Source organism: Sciurus vulgaris, assembly GCF_902686455.1.
Source record: "Sciurus vulgaris genome assembly, chromosome: 3".
Taxonomy (NCBI): domain Eukaryota; kingdom Metazoa; phylum Chordata; class Mammalia; order Rodentia; family Sciuridae; genus Sciurus; species Sciurus vulgaris.
This window is the reverse complement of record NC_136463.1, coordinates 59555474-59571537: the sequence shown is the minus strand read 5'-3', so window position 1 is coordinate 59571537 and position 16064 is coordinate 59555474. Positions and strand designations below refer to the sequence as shown.

Genomic DNA, 16064 nt, shown 5'->3' with positions numbered 1-16064 from the left:
CTCCCCACAGGCTGGCTGAGCCTTTTCCAGGGATAGCACCCAGAGAACAATTCCCAGAACCCATGGGGCAGTAGCCAGGGCTCTGGCTGCTGGAGGAAGCAGCTATGCACTCAGCTTCCTGCCCAGGAGATGAGTCTGTGGAGGCTGAGGTCTATCCATCAGCCAACACCCCCAGCCACAGGCTGCTGTGGCTCTCATGCGCACACACATTCTACAACTCCCTCAGCTGACTCTGGGGGGGCCAGGCTTTCACCCCACTTTCAACTACATGCACACACATACTTATCCTTGCAACCACACACTAGGGTGAAGCTGCCATCTTCACACCGGCCCCTGGGGGAGCTGATCCCCACTCTTCCATACCCCCCTGCACATTTGCTGCAATCCAGGTGGCTCTGGTCTAGGGGGGCTGTCATGGCCCATAGGAGACCTGAAGTCAGCTTGGACAATGCTCCCTTTGCCCCTTAGTTACTGGCTGGCTGTGGCTTCAGTGGTGTTAGCTAGTGGAATATCCACCCCACCAAGCTCTGGGGTACCCTGGGGGCTGGGACAAGGGGGTGGGGGGGGGTTGTACCCCTCAAAACCCAGTTTGGCCTCCACCCAGCCTCAGCCAGGGCCCCAGCAATGTTTTCTTGTTGTACAAGAACCAGGTCCAAGTGTTGCCTCCTCTTCCTTCCGGAAGCCAAACTGCTCCTTTATTTTTTAGAGCTGCTGATTGTGAATCTCAGAGTCTTAAGAGAGAAGCCAAATATATTCCTCTTGTAAATGAAGAAATAAACCTATTTAAATCATGTCCTGATGGCTCCTGCTGCAAAATGGCCAGGGAGGGGTGGGGGTGCATCCAGGGAACAATCACACCTGCACTGGCCTGACTTAACACCAACAGGCTGTGCCACTCTGGGAGCTGAGGTTCCAGCCCAGAACCAGGGGCTCTGCACCCTGGGACCCCTGGGAAAATAGCTCAGGCTGTGCTTGCTATAGCAGGACCCTCAAGCAGGCTGGCAAAAGACCCACTCCCCCAGAGGCAGCAGTTGGTGTCTTAGACTGCAACTTATTTATTAAAAGTCATTGTGAAAAAACTAGGAGTCTGTGGGGTTTCTGGAGGCAGGGGCAGAAAGGCAGGTCGGTGCCTGGGGCATTCGCCCCTTCTTGTGCAGCATTCTCTTTTTCTTGGCCCCACTCTGGAACAGGCTAGGGCTCCTGACCAAAGACAGCCGCGCCTTTTTCCGGGGCAGAGCGGACTGTGGGGATTTGCCTGAGACCCCCTTTTTGGGAAGAGCCTTCTGGTGCTTTTTGCCTGCAGGCTCTGTGGGAGATGTGGGAGTGGCACCATTCACTTGTGACAGCTTCTTGCTTCTGTTTTGAAGTTTTGGAGTCTTGGCCTTTATCTTCCTCCTCCTCTTCTTGCCTGTGCTGGGGGGCCGGTCTTCACCGGTGGTTGCAAGTGTGGCATCCTCTGACTTGCGTTTCTTATGCTTCTTGGTCTCTGGCAAGAATCCCTTTTTCTTCCGCTTCATGCTAACAGGACTCTGGGTGGCATTGGCAACTTCCTTAGCATCCTTCTTCTCCAACTTGGGGCGCCTGGGAGGTAGTAAGCAAGGCAAGAAAGTGTCCAGTGAGGGCAGGGCCACTTCTATCTTGAGGTCCTATAGGACCCAGGTACCCAAGCTCCCGTGTCCAAGCACACACACCAGAACAGGGGCAGCATTAGTGGGAGGGTCTTTCCAGCCCCCTCCCATGGTGAGGTTCCTCCTCCCAGAACGTACTGGACTCCCAGCATCTTCAGGGCCTGCCAGTAGAGGTCGTAGAGGCGGCTGGAGCCGATCAAGTGCTCCCCCTGCTGCAGGCTCTGCTGCAGGCTCTGCTGTTGGCCCTGCAGCACGCCCAGGAGTGTGGTCAGGTTCTCAGTCAACCTCTGCAGAGGAAGGGAAGGTTGGAACTGCAGTGGTGCTGGAAGGCAGGGCCTCTCCCTGGATTCTGGGCCCCAGGCCTCCTGCCTTAGTCCAGCTGGTACCTCCTATGTGGCTGCTTTGCAAGGTTCTGCCCCGAGCCCTGCCTCCTTCCTTCAACACTGCTCAGAGCCCAAGCCTGCCCTTCACTTGAGCTCCTACCATGCTGGACTCCTAAATCCTCTCTCTGGTCAGAGTGGGGGACCCAGAGGCCCATCTCCAGTGGCCTCCTAGCTCTCCATCTTGATGGCCTGAGAGCATCTCATACCCCACCAGCTGTGACTGAACTCTTGCTCGAGGCCTGGCTTCCTTCCTAACTGCTGTCCACATATAATCTTCTCCAACTCCTTCCACCGCCTCTAGTGCTCCCAGACCCTTCTCAGTTCTTTTACTGAAGCCTGATAACAGCCCCCACTTCCACTGACCTTGCCAGCTACAGGTGTGGTGCTCTGTCTTCCCAAGTATCACCTTCATCCACACATGGCTCTATAATCACTTAAATCAGGATAGTCTGATTCCTCCCACTGGCATCCACCCCCCGTCATGAAGCCCTGACTCTCCTGGGACGTCTGCTGCCAGAACCCTATACGATGTTGGTTCCTGCCCTGGCCCAGCTCTGTGGGCTGCTGCCTCACCTTGTGACTGACTATCCTGAGGAGAGTGTTGAGCAGCTCCAGGGAGGACAGCTCCTTCTGATGCTCCGACTTGCTCTGTGCCTCCCCCAGCGAGCGTAGGTTCTAGAGAGGAGGGAGTCAAGCTCAGGCACTTGGAGAGCTGCCTGAGGCCTTTCTGTCAATTCCCATTCACCCAGACTAACCCAGAGGGAGGAAATGTCTTTTGGGACAACCCCAAACCCCACTCTGGGGGCTCAAGTTTCCAGAGAACCGCTCCTGATGGGTTGGGAGGAGGGATCTCCGTGGCTTTACCTCCGTAACCTTCACCAGGACCTGGACAATCAGCTGCTCCCACTCGGTGTCCTCAAAACATAGTCTTAGCTCCCTCATGGACAGAGTCTTCTGGAGCAACAGACAGGCCTGGGCCTGTAGTGGGGAGATGGTGGCTACTGGGGGCCTGCGCATGCTGGGCCAAGGCTCAGAAACCCCTGAGAGGTCAGGAGCCCACTGGACACCTGATAAGGTCATGTGGCTCTAGCTTGTGGGTGAAGGGCTCTCTGCTGTTCTGGCTCTGTTCTGGTGATCATCCACCCTGTGTCCCTTCTTATGTAGGTGGGGGACACTGAGGTCTGGGAACAGGCAAGGGACCTAATTGGGTTGGGGCAGGACCTCAGTTTGGGACAGTTCCTTATAAGCTTAGTGCCATTTCCCTCTAGCCTGCTCGACAGCCAAGCATCCAAGCACACACTCAGGCATTTTCTTGTGCGGCCCAAGGATGAGCTCTTGCAGGGAGATGAAGGGCTCAGGCTAGATTGGAAGTGGAAGCTGCAGGAGCAAAGCTGGCCCTGCCCCTCAGCTCCTGTGCCTACAGTGGAGGGCAGATCAGAGCTCAGCCATCCTTGCTTGTTGGAGAGCATGCATCACTGCCAAGACCAGCAGGGCAGGGCTCCTGGGCTTCACGAATACTCAGGAAGAATACTCAGGGAGCTACTCAGGTAATTCACATAGGCTCTGGGGATAGGGAGGGCCCTTACCTGATGGCGGGGCCTTGTTAGGCCAGGTACATGCTGGATCAGGATGGGGAGCAGGTTCTTACAGATCATCTGTGAGGGACGATAGGAGTCTTAAGGTAGTGATTGGGCTAGGTAGGGGGCTTCAGGGGACATGGCTGGCTGTGACACTTACTGGGTACCGGGAGAAGAGGCTAAGGAACATGGGAACAGTGAGTGGGCTGTTGCGCTTGGTCAGGAAGGAGCTCAGTGCTGCTGAATATACCGAAGTCACGAGGTTCAAGTCCAAGCAGCTGGCAGTCTGGGCCAGGTGAGAGAGGCAGGGTGAGGATGGGAGCACAGCCCCGACTGCCTTCAGAAGGCCAAGGGTAGGGTCCTGGGAAGTTTTATCCTCAAAGCCCGAGCTGTGGAATGCTGGGGGTGGCAGCCGGCCTCCTGGGCTGAGCTTAGGGCTCTTCCCATGACCCTCTCAGGCCAATCCCTGCTTACCTGTGGGTCCTGGGGCTTGGAGCCTGTGTTGGCACTGGCCCTCTGCTGCTTCTGGCTCTCGCGGACGCACTTTTTGGTAGTGTTGCCCTTCAACACGCGCAGCAGGTAGAGAGAGGCATTGAAGTAGTAGAGAGCGACAGAAGAGTCGGCCTGGCGGCTGGCCTGCTGCACCAGCTGCTCCACCTGCGTGTGCAGAGCCTCTGCCCGGTCGCCCAAGTCATGGCAGTAGCGCCGGGCGCGGCACAGGTGGTGCCTTGGGATGGGAGGGGCAGATCAGAACTTTCTGTCCACCCCACTCTTTGCCAAGCAAAGCCAACTAACTATAAGTGGAACAACCTGAAGTCCCATTTAACAGATGAAGAAACAGACCCAGAGGACAGAGCCTTGACACAGGTCCTATGGGTTTGCTCTGAGGTCATGAGGTAAAGGGGAGAAAAAGCTCCCCAGGCTGGGCTGCACCGGGCCCCAATACCCTGATCTGTCCCTTTTCCTGTCTACACAGGACAGCATGGGATGAGAGATAGGACAGTTGGCGAACTAGACACTATCTAAGCAAAAGACAGAACTGTCTGAACAAGTGTGACCTGGGGCTGGCATGGGGTTGTGTTGGGGGCCACTACCCTCTTAGGGTTACTTGGTGTCCCAGGTCCCCAGGCCTTCTCTTCTAGTACCTCTGGGTTCTGGAAGACAGATCTGAAACTGGCATAGACCTTGTCTTTCTCCAGATGCTGCCCTTGCCCAGTTCTCTGTCTCTAGTACAGCCCCCTTCAAACCCTCTCCAACCCCTCTCTGTCCCCCAATTCCTGTGGAAAGGGTATCTGTGACCCAGCTTGGCCCATGTGGCCCCTCCTGCTGTGCTGCCTGCCTTGCCTTCCAGCTGCAGCTGCCCGTGACCAGCTCCCGACACTTCCTCCCATCTGCCCTGCCTGAGGCCCTAATGACCTCCCACTCGTTCCTGTAGCTCCCAGTACTGCTGCCACTTCTCCCAGGACTGGGTTAGGTGTCCCCACCACAGTGGGCTCCCACAGGTCTGTTATGCTGGATGACAGATTGGATTTCCCAACTATTGTGAACATGAGGGCGGGGAAGGGTCTGGGGCCCCAGGGACCCCAGTTCTTGGGTGCAGCTGGCATGAAGTTTAAGAATGGGAGGACGAATAAAGGGCTGTGTGCATTACTGAGTGGCACATGCCCCGGGTCAGAGCAGGGAGCCTGAACCACTGGGCCCGGGTTTGAATCTTGGCTCCATTCTTCCTGTCTGAGTAACCCTGAAGGCCTGGCTGTCCCCAGTCTTGGTTCTGGGACCTGTTCTGCACCCCTGCCCTGCTCACATGAAGATGCGGGCTGTCTTCTGCAAAAGATCCTGCTCCTGCTTGGCGGTGCTGCTGCTGCGCATGCTGCGCCGGATGATATTCAGTAGTGGTTCCAGCAGCTCCAGGACCAGGGGGTTCTCAGGATGCTTGGTCACCAGCACCTCGATCAGGTCCAGTACCTGTGGCCAGGGTTGGGTGGGGTGGGGTCAGCCCACGTGGGAGTGTTTGCAGAGGGAGGGGAGGGGCAGGGTGCTGGCAGCTTGCCTGCTCACCCGGATTTGGAAGGCCCGCCGGAGTGTCTTCTCCTTCTGCTGCTTATTCTTTTCATCTCGCCGGGCCTGGATGCGCAGCTTCTGCTCGGCAAAGAGGCTGGCGAGGTTCTGGTCCAGGGCCATCATGGCCTCATCCCCCAGCTCCTCCTCATCCTCCTCACCATCCACCTCACCCTGAGAGACAGAGGCCCAGCCTTCAACCTGGCCTCAGGAGGGCAGAGACACACAGACACGCACGAGTCCCTCCCCTGGCTCCTGCTCACCAGCGCCTTCCCAGCCTGTAGCACCGCCATTAGCTGCTGGCGGAAGTTGGGGTCCACGTCTTCATCACGCTCCTCCTCCTCACTCTCCTCTTCCTCTTCGCTGTCTGCTTCACTCTCTGAGTTTTGATTGTCTTCGCTGTCCTTGTTCTCATTCTGTGGGGGCACGTGAGTTACACCTTCCCACTGCCATGTGCCTGCTGACAGCTGCCCACTCTGCCCTGCCCTTCACTACCAGGTACCTCTGCATCCTTTAGTTGCTTCTCATCAGAATCATCAGTGACCACCACGTTGTCATCCTCATCCTGGTTTGTCTCAGGGTTCAGCACCTGGGGAGGATTTCCATGCCAATTCCTACCACCTGCCCTGGTTCCCAGCCCTGCTCAGGTCACTGGTCTTGGTCAAAGGCCAAGGGAAGAAAATGGGATACCAGTGTCCCCTTGACAGGCCTAGGTGCCTGGGGCAGGCTGGCAGGGTAGTAGCTTGAGCAAGGACCCCACCCACTCTGACTGTAGGTTAGAGCAGGAGGCAGAGGGGATGATATGGCACTCCTAGTACAGCACAATGTACGGTGAGCCCCACCCCAGATTCCATTTCCTAAAGACCCCGACTCACATCCAGGACTAGCTGCAGGGCATGTGGGGTCAGGTGGGGGCAGATGTGGCCAAACACATTCCGGGCCACCTGGCGCATCAGGTGGCTGGGCTGGGCCAGTAGGGACAGCAGGATCTCCACCATCACCTCCACCCATGGTGGTTCCTGTGAGTCTGTAATTGGGGAAGAGGGCTGAGCCTGGGCAGGATACTGCTGGCCTGGCTACCCAGGTCAGCCCTGTTCTGGCTCCCTGTTATGCCCAAGGACATACCCTTTCCACCCGGCCCCCAGGGGCAATGACCTACTGGTGGCTTTGGCACGGGAACGACGGGTCTTCTCTCCCATACTCTTCTTGATGCAGGTCTGGATGTCACCTAGGAGATCACAGCTCTCTCTTGGGGACTGAGGGCAGAAGAGAAATCAGGGGTTGACCACATGGGAGTAGCTGGCACTAGAGAAGCTTTTAATACTGGCAGCTGCCGGCCCTGGTCAGTCATCCTCATCACCCAGAATGGAAGACCAGGGGGTAGCCCAAGAACTAATGACCCATTTACACCTCATATATAACCACAGGATCTGAGAGCCGTCAGGGAACAAGGAGCCCAATTTTCCCATTGACAACCACAGTAGCAGAAACTAGTGGGTCCCAGCCTTCCAGTACATAATTCTAGATTACCACCCCTACACCTGGCTTGGCATTAGACTTCAAAATAATTAATTTAGTTAAATTAAACTTGAATCCACCTTGTTGGGGGTGGAGCACCTGTAGAAAACATCCTGTGATGTGTGGTACCTAGAGAGCAGACGTCCCTTTCATAATACAATGGCTGCTTTGATGTCCAGGGCAGGGGAACAGGAGCCTGAGCCCTGGCCACTGGTCTCCAGCTACCTGGTGGTGACTGGGCAGGTGTCTGTCCTCTGGGTTGCACCTTTTCTCTAGGGTTTGACATACCCTGAACTATCCTACCCTCTGTCAGAGTCAATCTCAGAGACCCCAGGGTATGGAATAGGCTATGCATGTGTCCAAGAATCACTGGAGTCCTATCACTATCAAAGCCCTGATGCCAAATACTGGAAAGAAAAGCCTTAGCCAAGTGCCCAGAAAGGAACAAAGGCAGGACCTGTCTATTCAGGTCACTAAAACCTAAAGCAGCCTCATTAAGAGCTTTGGTCACCTCAAGAAGAATACCTCTGAAGAAACCAGGGCTTAGGGTTAAAGAAACCTTATAGGTCACAAGTTTTGCTGGCACTGAGCTTCAAAAGTGCTCAAAGCTTCTTGTTCCAAAGAACAAAAAGGGAAACACCATGGTTTGGGAGGATCCACAGTGAGGAAAAACAAACCTCAGCTGCTACCACTCCTTGGGCAGGGGCAGCGAGAGACAAATATAAAAACTCTGCACTGTTTTTAATTGACTATCAAAATGACACACCCCAATGGGTGCTGGGTTTGCTTCCCCCAAGGCACATTTTCTCCTTCACATCCATCACCTCTAGTCAGTGAAAAACATCTGGTAAGATCTGGGGGACAGTATGAATCCCAGCTACTTGCTGTGACACACAAGTTACTTTGCTTTTGTCTCCCACCAGTCAGATGTGGGGAAGTACCTACTTCAAAGCTGTGGGGATTACAGAGGCGGCCCTCTGTGGAAAGTTTGGGATGTTGGCTGGTGTCTGTTAAGTGGATAGAGTGATTTTCCCCTGGATTGTAAGTCTGTAGGACTGGGATAGCTTAGGGAACCCAACTTCCACCTCCCAGAGCCTTCCCTGGCCACCAGGGAGCCCTTGAGTCTCTCAAAACTATTTTACCCTAGTACACCAAGTTCCTATACCTCCCACTTCCAGACCACCATACCTTGAAGAGATGGATGCCCACCAGGAGCAGCAGGTGTTGGAAGGCAGTGGCCTTTGCCTCCGAGGAACGGGACTCTAGTTCCTTCAGGGTCTCCAGCATCCTACGGTGAGATGGGCATGTTTGCAGACCACTGTTGCCAGCTAGACCTAAGTGTCCCACCCATTCCTGGAAGTCCCATGCCCTCACTGGTCCCAGGCCTGGCGCTGCTGTGTTGTGAAGGGTGTCACAGTGGCCACATTGCGGCTGTGGTTCAACAGCATGTCTGCCACCTGCACCAGGCGGTACGTCCAGGGCTTCCCACCACAGCTCTGGTCTGGGGCTTGCTTGAACTTCATGCTGAGTGTCTGTAGCAGGCTGGGCAAGGGTAGGGACTGGGGTCACAAGACTGTACTAGTGAACATGACCCCATCCCTCCACCCACCCCAGGACTCAGTCCTAGTCCCTGGACCTAGAAGAACACACTGGAACTTTGCTGTTGCTCCCAGCTTATAACAAGGAACAAGTGTTCTCAAGGCCACTGTCACCCTTAGACTTCTTCTGAGCTGCCCAAGTTCCACCTGAAGAAGGCAGTAATGATGAAATCTCGGGTGCGGCCATCCAGAGGGAAGGAGAACTGCTGCTTGGTCTCTGGGATCTGACACGTGGGCTTCTTTGTCTTAAAGAACGAGTGGAACAAACAAAACCTGGGGAGAGCAACAAGTGCTGCCTGTCAGTGCTATTTGTTTTGACCAGCTCCCCTCCTGAGGTGGCCCCATGGATGGTGTGGTGCCAGGAAGAGGGAGCCATTCTGATGTGGGCACAGAAGGGCAAGGTCAGAAGCAGCCAGGCAATGACAGGAAAGGGTCATTTCTCTGGTCCAAATCCCAAGCTGAGCAGAGCTAGGAGGAGAGCTTGGATCCAAGACAGATGAGAGTTGTGTAGCCAGAGACCAAGGCACACTATTGCTTCTGCAAATGCAGGGCTGGTGAAGCTGCTTCTTGTCCAGGGTTGTACGTGGAACAAATACCACCCTCCTTGGCTCTGTGTCTGGCACATATGGGAGATGCAGAGCTTTGTGCACACCATCCATGTGCTAAGGCTTCCTGCAGATTGTGCAGGGCAAGCCTGAGCCTGTTAGACCTCTGCAACCCCACACTTCCTGGGTTCCTGGAGAATTCCTCTAAATCCCTCTGCTTGCTCCCTAGTGATGGCTCAACCTGAAGGCATACGGCTATAGGAGGACCCAAACTAGGACTAGACAAGGGACCCAATTATTTGGCCATGCCACCTATGGGCAGCTGGGGTGCAGGATCATTTCATACCTGGCCACCTGATCTATCAAGGCCTCTTCCTTCTCCTGGTGCAGCTGGTCCACAATGCTAACAAGGCGGTGGATGATCCATTTCCGTAGCCGGAACATGGCTCGCTCAGGCCTGGGGAGACAGTAGTTGAGGTCATGGAAGCCTTTCAGAAATGATAAAAGCAGGATACTCCTTTGCCCCATCTTGACAGGAAACCAAGCTCTTTCTGTCCTGAACACCAGGGTGCCAAGGCTCCATCCTCAAGAACTAGGGCACTTCCCTGCTTGCTTTTGTGGTTTGAAGCCACAACACTGGGAGGGAGAGTCCAGGGCTCTGGGTTCAGCAGCCCAGGTAGAACACTCCAGAATCCTGGGTGCTCCCCCTACCATTGGGCCCACTCTCACATGTTGAGTGAAGCATCCTGGGATTTCTTCTGGTTGGTGGTGCTAAAGTCAACCAAGGAGTCCAGGTTGGGCTTAAGAAACATGTCCTGTAGCCAGGCCACATAGTCCTGCAGGGCCTGGGGATTCAGGAACTGTGTGACTCGCCAGAAGGTAGGCATGACGGGGAGGCCCTGGTTGGTGATGGATGAGAAGGCCACCAGCACAGCCATCTGCCGCTCAGGGTCATCCTGGCTCCCTTCCAGGAAGGTGCCCACATATTCGCTCATTTCTGGGGCAAACTTGAACTGGTTCGGGAGCTGCAAGAGTTACGCATGGGTTGGCACCACTAGCCTCTTCCATTACAGGTTAAACCCAGGCCAAGAACCCCCTCCTCTGTACATAGCTGGGCTGAACCTAAACTTGCAATGGTTCCCTGTACCTGCATCACTTCTGTCTGGTGTCAAGGCCTCCCTACATCTGACCTCTTGTTTCTGCACTTCCAGCTCCAGATGATTCCCTTTCCACTTCAACAGATGGGGATGGACTGCTTTCCCAGCTTGGTGCAGTGTGGAGGAATGGTTAAGGGTCCACACTGACTTGGGTTCAAATCCTGTTATGCCAGTTCCTAGCTGTGTTATCCTGGAATTCAACAACCACCAGTTCTCACCTACTTACTATGTCAATGGCCATTCTACATTTTCTTTCAACTTGTTTAATCTTTGTATCCTGTGGAACATGCACCTGCTATCATTGTTTTATGGAGGAAATGAGCTGGTGAAAAATAGCAATCCCAGCAGCATTTGCAATGTACTGGGCATGACAGTGCACAACACACTGGGGCTGAGGCCCATTCACATTACTGTGATCCCAGCTGAGGGAGCAAGGTGATCTAAAGAGACCACTGTCTATACCTGCTTGTGAGTGGGCCTGACCTTATCCAAACTCCCTTTGGAGGACAGGGATTGGGCAGCTCACTCTACCCAGAGGTCAGGGATACCCAGGTCCCCAGTCCCACCCTCTTCCAGCCTCTTTGGGCAATGCTAAATAGCACAGTATAAAGCCCACCTTAGCAGTGACTATGTGTTCTCCAAAATGGCGGATCAAATCTCCCTGCATCACCAATTGTAGCTGCTCTGTGGATAGCAGAGGTAGGGCTGCACCCAGCAGGCGGAAACACAGGTAACTATGGGGAAATGGGAATGGAACAGAACCTGGTCAGAGCCCCCAGTGTCCCAGAGTAGACTGTAGGACAGGTCCCCACTAGACAGGCAGTGGGGGTGGAGGGGAGATGATGCCACACATACCTGGCTGGCCAGGACTGCTTCTTTAGCAGTCCGTGCTCTACCACTTCCTTCCAGAACCGTGAGAACCTGTCCTCCTTAAGTGCAAGGCGGAGCAGGTCCAAAGCCAAGCTGGGCAGCTTGTGCTCCTTCTTCACAGAAGTGGCTGCCATCTTCAACACATTGACCAAACTGTGGAATAGGGCAGAGGTGACTCTGTGAACACCCCCAGCAGAAAAGGGTGCCGGACATTCCCACGGGGAGGTCATCTGCCCAATTCCCTCACACCTGGGAATATTCTCATCTGAGAGCAGGTCAACTGATCCCATCAGCTTCTTGAGCTTTGCAGGCACCTTCTGCTGAGCTAAGAGGAAGAGCTCCAGATGTTTAGGGGAACTGAGGACTTCGTTCAGGTCAGCTGTGAGGACCTTTGGCAAGATCTCTTGGAATGTGGCCTCTGGGACCTGGTAATGGGGAGACAGGTTGAAAGAAAGTTGCTCCCTCTGGGTCGTGTTCTACTTCTGGGGCTTCTGGCATAATGTTAGTCTGAAGTAGGACTGTTACAATCTACCCTGGTGGCACCAGAACGACCAGAGGGCATTTGGGAGAAAAACCTCAAATTCCTAGGAATTTTTTTTTTTTTTTGTCGGGGGAATGTGTAACCAGGGATTTAACTCAGGGATACTTGACCACTGAGCCACATCCCCAGTCCTATTATGTATTTTATTTAGAGACAGGGTCTCACTGAGTTGCTTAGTGCCTTGCTTTTGCTAAGGCTGGCTTTGAACTCTCCATCCTCCTGCCTCAGCCTCCTGAGCCATTGGGATTACAGGTGTGCACCATGGTGCCTGGCAGGAAGCTGGGTTTTTAAGACACCCCACTAAGGCTAATTGGCTTTGAGTTATTCTTCTTTTGGTTTTATAGAGGAATGAGCCCATTTCTTACATAAGAGCCATATGAGGAGAGCTGGAATTTGAATTCAGATCCTTCTGGCTTTGAGGCAAGACTGCACAGAAAGTCCCAGTCTGGGACATGCTGGCCTTTTCCTTTTTATTCAGTGGCAAATGGTTCTAGTATGAACCTACTTTAGTCTCAGGTAGGGCAATGGAGGCCCATGAAGATCAGCCCTGACCACAATAACAAAAACTAATTTTTAACTGAGGCATTGTTTAAGACCTGTGCTGCCCAGTAGGAAAATCGTTAGCCATGCATGGCTATCAAGTACCTGTAATCTAACCTGAAAGGAAATGTGCTCTAAGTATGAAATATATACTTGATTTCAGAGATGTAGTGCAAAAGGAATGAAAAATATCTTGTCTTTATATAGATTGCATGCTTAAATGACAGTATCTTAGATTTACTACTACATTAAGTAAAATATTATCAAACTACAGCTGTGCTTTTTACCTTTTTCAATGCACTTACTGAAAACCTTCCAATTATACTCCCTTATAATTCTATAGGGCAGTGCTACTCTAGAGTGTTCTCATGCAGTAACCAGAGTTTCCTCAATGTTTCCATAGCAGGTAGTGTGACCTATGATGGATCTTACAGAGGTAAGCCCATACCTCAGAGAGGATATCCACAAGGGCCTTCAAGGGCTGTCCCTGTAGGTGGTTGTAGTACTGGGCCAGGGTTTGCAGCAGCTTAATCGACTTCATGAGGGCCTCCTGGTCCTGGTAACGTAGAGGGCATGTGCAGGCATGTTACTTTGCACACCCCACTCCCAAGTCAGTCCATGTGCTCCTTGAATCCCCAAAGATTTTTACCTTCACCAGCCGGCCTGATTGAAAGAGGGCTAGCACCCCAAACAGGTTCGCAAAGAGAGCAGGTCTCATCATTGCCTAGAAAAGGATTCCAAGCCTAGGTGAGAAGGGCCCAAATGCTTTCCATCCTTCCATCCCTTCACCGCCAGGTGTGGGTGGGGGTTGTTGACCTCCCTGGGCACTGCTCACCTTCTTCACTTTATGCAGCTCATATTTTTCTTGTATCTGCTGCAGGATGCTGCATAGCGGGATGTCTTCAAAAGACTGTAACAGCTGCCAGGATTAGAGGCAGGAGGAAGAAAGGGGCTGAGTAGGGAGGCCCAACCACATGCCACCAGACACCAACCTCCAATATTCCTTCAACTTTTCCCAGGAAACCCCAGAGTCCCACCCCAATGATGCCTGAGAATGGAATACCATTGCCCAAATGAAACTGAATATTCCTTCCCTGCCCCATCCCCAAAAGGCCTTCAGAAGGTAGGTCCTATAGTAACTATGCTCCTTAGGTTGCTTGCCTGTGACTCCCAAACAACCCACCTGGTTCTCACAGCCTGCTCTGAGGCTCTTTAGGCTGATCCTAAAGGACTAACTCTTCTGCTCTTTGTTGTACAAGTTTCTCAGAGAATGGCCTATAAATCACTGAGATCCCTAGTGTGGAGCAGGCCCTGTGTCTTGCAGGAGCCCATCCCAAAATCGCCTGCTCCCAGCATCCATATCCAAGAGGTCTGCTGCCAACTTTTGTATCAAAGTTACTCAGCATGCTGGGGGTGGTGGCGCATTGGGAGTTCGAGGCCAGCTTGGGCAATACAGCCAAGCCCGGGTCTCAAAAAGCTTAAAGAAAATTTGTTCAAATTCTTATTCCACCTGAATTTCTTAGTAGCTCACAATAGCTCCATGTGAGAATGCTACTGGGACTTCTCCCTCAGACAGCCCCCTTTCCTGCAGCGGAGACATCCGTCCTCATGCACCCTACCACTCTGCCCAGGAGCACCGCCTCACCTGTGCGAGAGCCAGGCTGTAGCATGGCCGAGCGGCTTCTCTCCCCATCCCGAGTCCTGTGATTAGGCGCTTCAGGGCATACTTCATCTCGGATCCCTACGGAACCAACACCATTTCCCGTGAAAAAAAGTGACAAAAGGACCAGCCCTCGCCCTCCCTAGTATAGAGTCGCGACTACACTTCCTCGTCCCAAATTTCGGGGCCCGCGGCAGCTTCCTTGCCAGGACTTCCGCGGCGCGCTGCCCCAGGCCCGGTCACCATACCCTGGGCCTTGTGCGCAGGTACTCCAGCAGTTTCTCGGTGGCCTCAAGCCGGGTCTCCTGCTGCGGCTTTGCAATGTCCCAGAAGAAGTCCAAGAACTCGCGGCTGTGCTCCAGCAGGCCATGGCGGTCGGCTTGCATCGCTTCTCCGGTAGAAACAGTCTCCGCAACATCACAAATGCTGATCTCCGCCATGCTCCACGAAACACGTGGGCTCGCAGCTTCCAGGTCAGGCTCCGGCGCATGCGTACTCCGTCAGCTCAACTAGGGGCGGGGCCAGGGAAGGCCCGCCCTTCCGTTCCCTTGGTGAAAACCCTCAGTTCATTCCCCCGTTTTCCACAGTGCACCATGGGCCCCTTTATATCCCACTCAGAAAACAGATCCAAGTTAAGGCGATCGATCTGTCTCGTCCCAAAGCGGCCCCTGGGAGCACTGAGCCATTCAACAATTATTGAGTTCTACCGTGTGCTGTGCACCGTGCTGAGCCAGGCAGCTGGCCAGAACAAAGCCACTGCTTAGATGTTCTTCCTTTCTAGTGGGAGGAAGCAGCTGAGAACAAGTAGTCAAATACATTTACAAAGATAATTATGAAAAAAAAAAAAAAAAAAAAAGAAAGAAAGAATATAGGGATAAGAGGCAGCCTTTTAAATTTTGAAACACGTGAATACATCTGTTAAAAACTCTTGCTACTTGAAAAGAATTCAGTAGGCTCTACAATTCTTATTTGAGGGAGTGGTCAGTCACCTCGATGAGGAGGTTACAGTGGGCTGCGAACTGAATGACAAGAAGGATCCATCCTCCCCTAGGGCAAAGATCTAAGAGGGGACAAAAGCCCAGGCCAAGGACATTGCAGCTACAAAGACTCTAGAGATGAAGGGGTGGAGGTTGGTGGAGGGTGGGGGTGGGGTTCAGAAAAGCCAGGCCAGGATCAGGAGCTTCGATTTCATTCTGAGTGTGCTGGGAGGTCACTGGAGGGTTTTACATCATAAACATTTTAAAAAGATTATTTGGCTGCTGTGTGGGGGATGGATTGCAGGCAAAAGTACAAGCAGGAAGATCAGTCAGACACCAGTGGAGAGCACCACTCTGATATGAAAACAGATCAGACGTGGGCTAATTTGGAGCTGGTTAAAGTGGGGATTGGAGGAAGTGATGGGTTGGGCACCAGGGGAGAGGAACAGACAGAGATGCTGGGTTTGGGGTAAAATAACTGCATAGATCGTGGTACATTACTAAGTTGGGGGAGAATTTATTTATTTATTTATTTATTTATTTATTTATTTATTTATATTTTAGGGGGCGAGAGATGGTAGGATGCAGAGTTCTATTAAATCAGAGATGCTCTTTACAATGGCAGAGAAGGGGAAGTGATACTGGCCATCCCTGCTTCTGGGCTTGGGAAGAGTTGTATACAGATTGACCCCAGTCCTAGAGGGGAGGTCAGGGCCAACCTTGGCCTTCGAACACCACACACCCAGCTCCAGGTCCCTTGTAACCAGGGCCCTGGGACACTTCCTACTTACCCTTGCAAACCCTGCCCCACTCTTGTCTGTTCTAGAAAGCAAAATTAAAAGATTCACCTTTCATGTCTGGTGCCCCAGGAAACATGAGGTAAGCAGAGCAAGGGAAGCTTTGAGACATCCTCTCTGGATGTTGCTCACCTGTGCTGCCCCTGGGGGAAACCCTGAGATCAGGTGCCTCAAAGGCTGATGGAAATTAACCAAAAAGCAGGAATGGCACTTGG

At 53.1% G+C, this 16064-nt stretch overlaps 1 protein-coding gene across 1 annotated transcript; it reads right to left on the bottom strand.

The window, feature by feature from the left end:
• Positions 1-1039: 1039 nt before the first annotated feature.
• Positions 1040-14892, bottom strand: MYBBP1A (MYB binding protein 1a). Its single transcript, XM_079133093.1, has 26 exons — positions 14324-14892; positions 14061-14156; positions 13251-13334; positions 13065-13139; positions 12864-12971; positions 11584-11759; positions 11320-11487; positions 11081-11198; positions 10037-10332; positions 9654-9764; positions 8910-9035; positions 8539-8706; positions 8353-8452; positions 6806-6902; positions 6522-6673; positions 6149-6235; positions 5910-6062; positions 5647-5820; positions 5393-5553; positions 4063-4315; positions 3749-3874; positions 3598-3666; positions 2876-2989; positions 2585-2686; positions 1767-1915; positions 1040-1581 (listed from the first exon to the last, which is right to left on the bottom strand). Exons 1-26 carry the CDS (start codon positions 14513-14515, stop codon positions 1080-1082), a joined length of 3957 nt encoding a protein of 1318 aa, XP_078989219.1. The 5' UTR covers positions 14516-14892; the 3' UTR covers positions 1040-1079.
• Positions 14893-16064: the final 1172 nt, after the last annotated feature.

Coding starts and splice junctions, on each gene's coding strand:
- MYBBP1A (XM_079133093.1), bottom strand. CDS start 14,515: ATGGCGGAGATCAGCATTTGTGATGTTGCGGAGACTGTTTCTACCGGA. Junction 6,063..6,148: donor AGCAACTAAAGGATGCAGAG/GTACCTGGTAGT, acceptor GTGCCCCCACAG/AATGAGAACAAGGACAGCGA. Junction 5,821..5,909: donor TACAGGCTGGGAAGGCGCTG/GTGAGCAGGAGC, acceptor TCTGTCTCTCAG/GGTGAGGTGGATGGTGAGGA.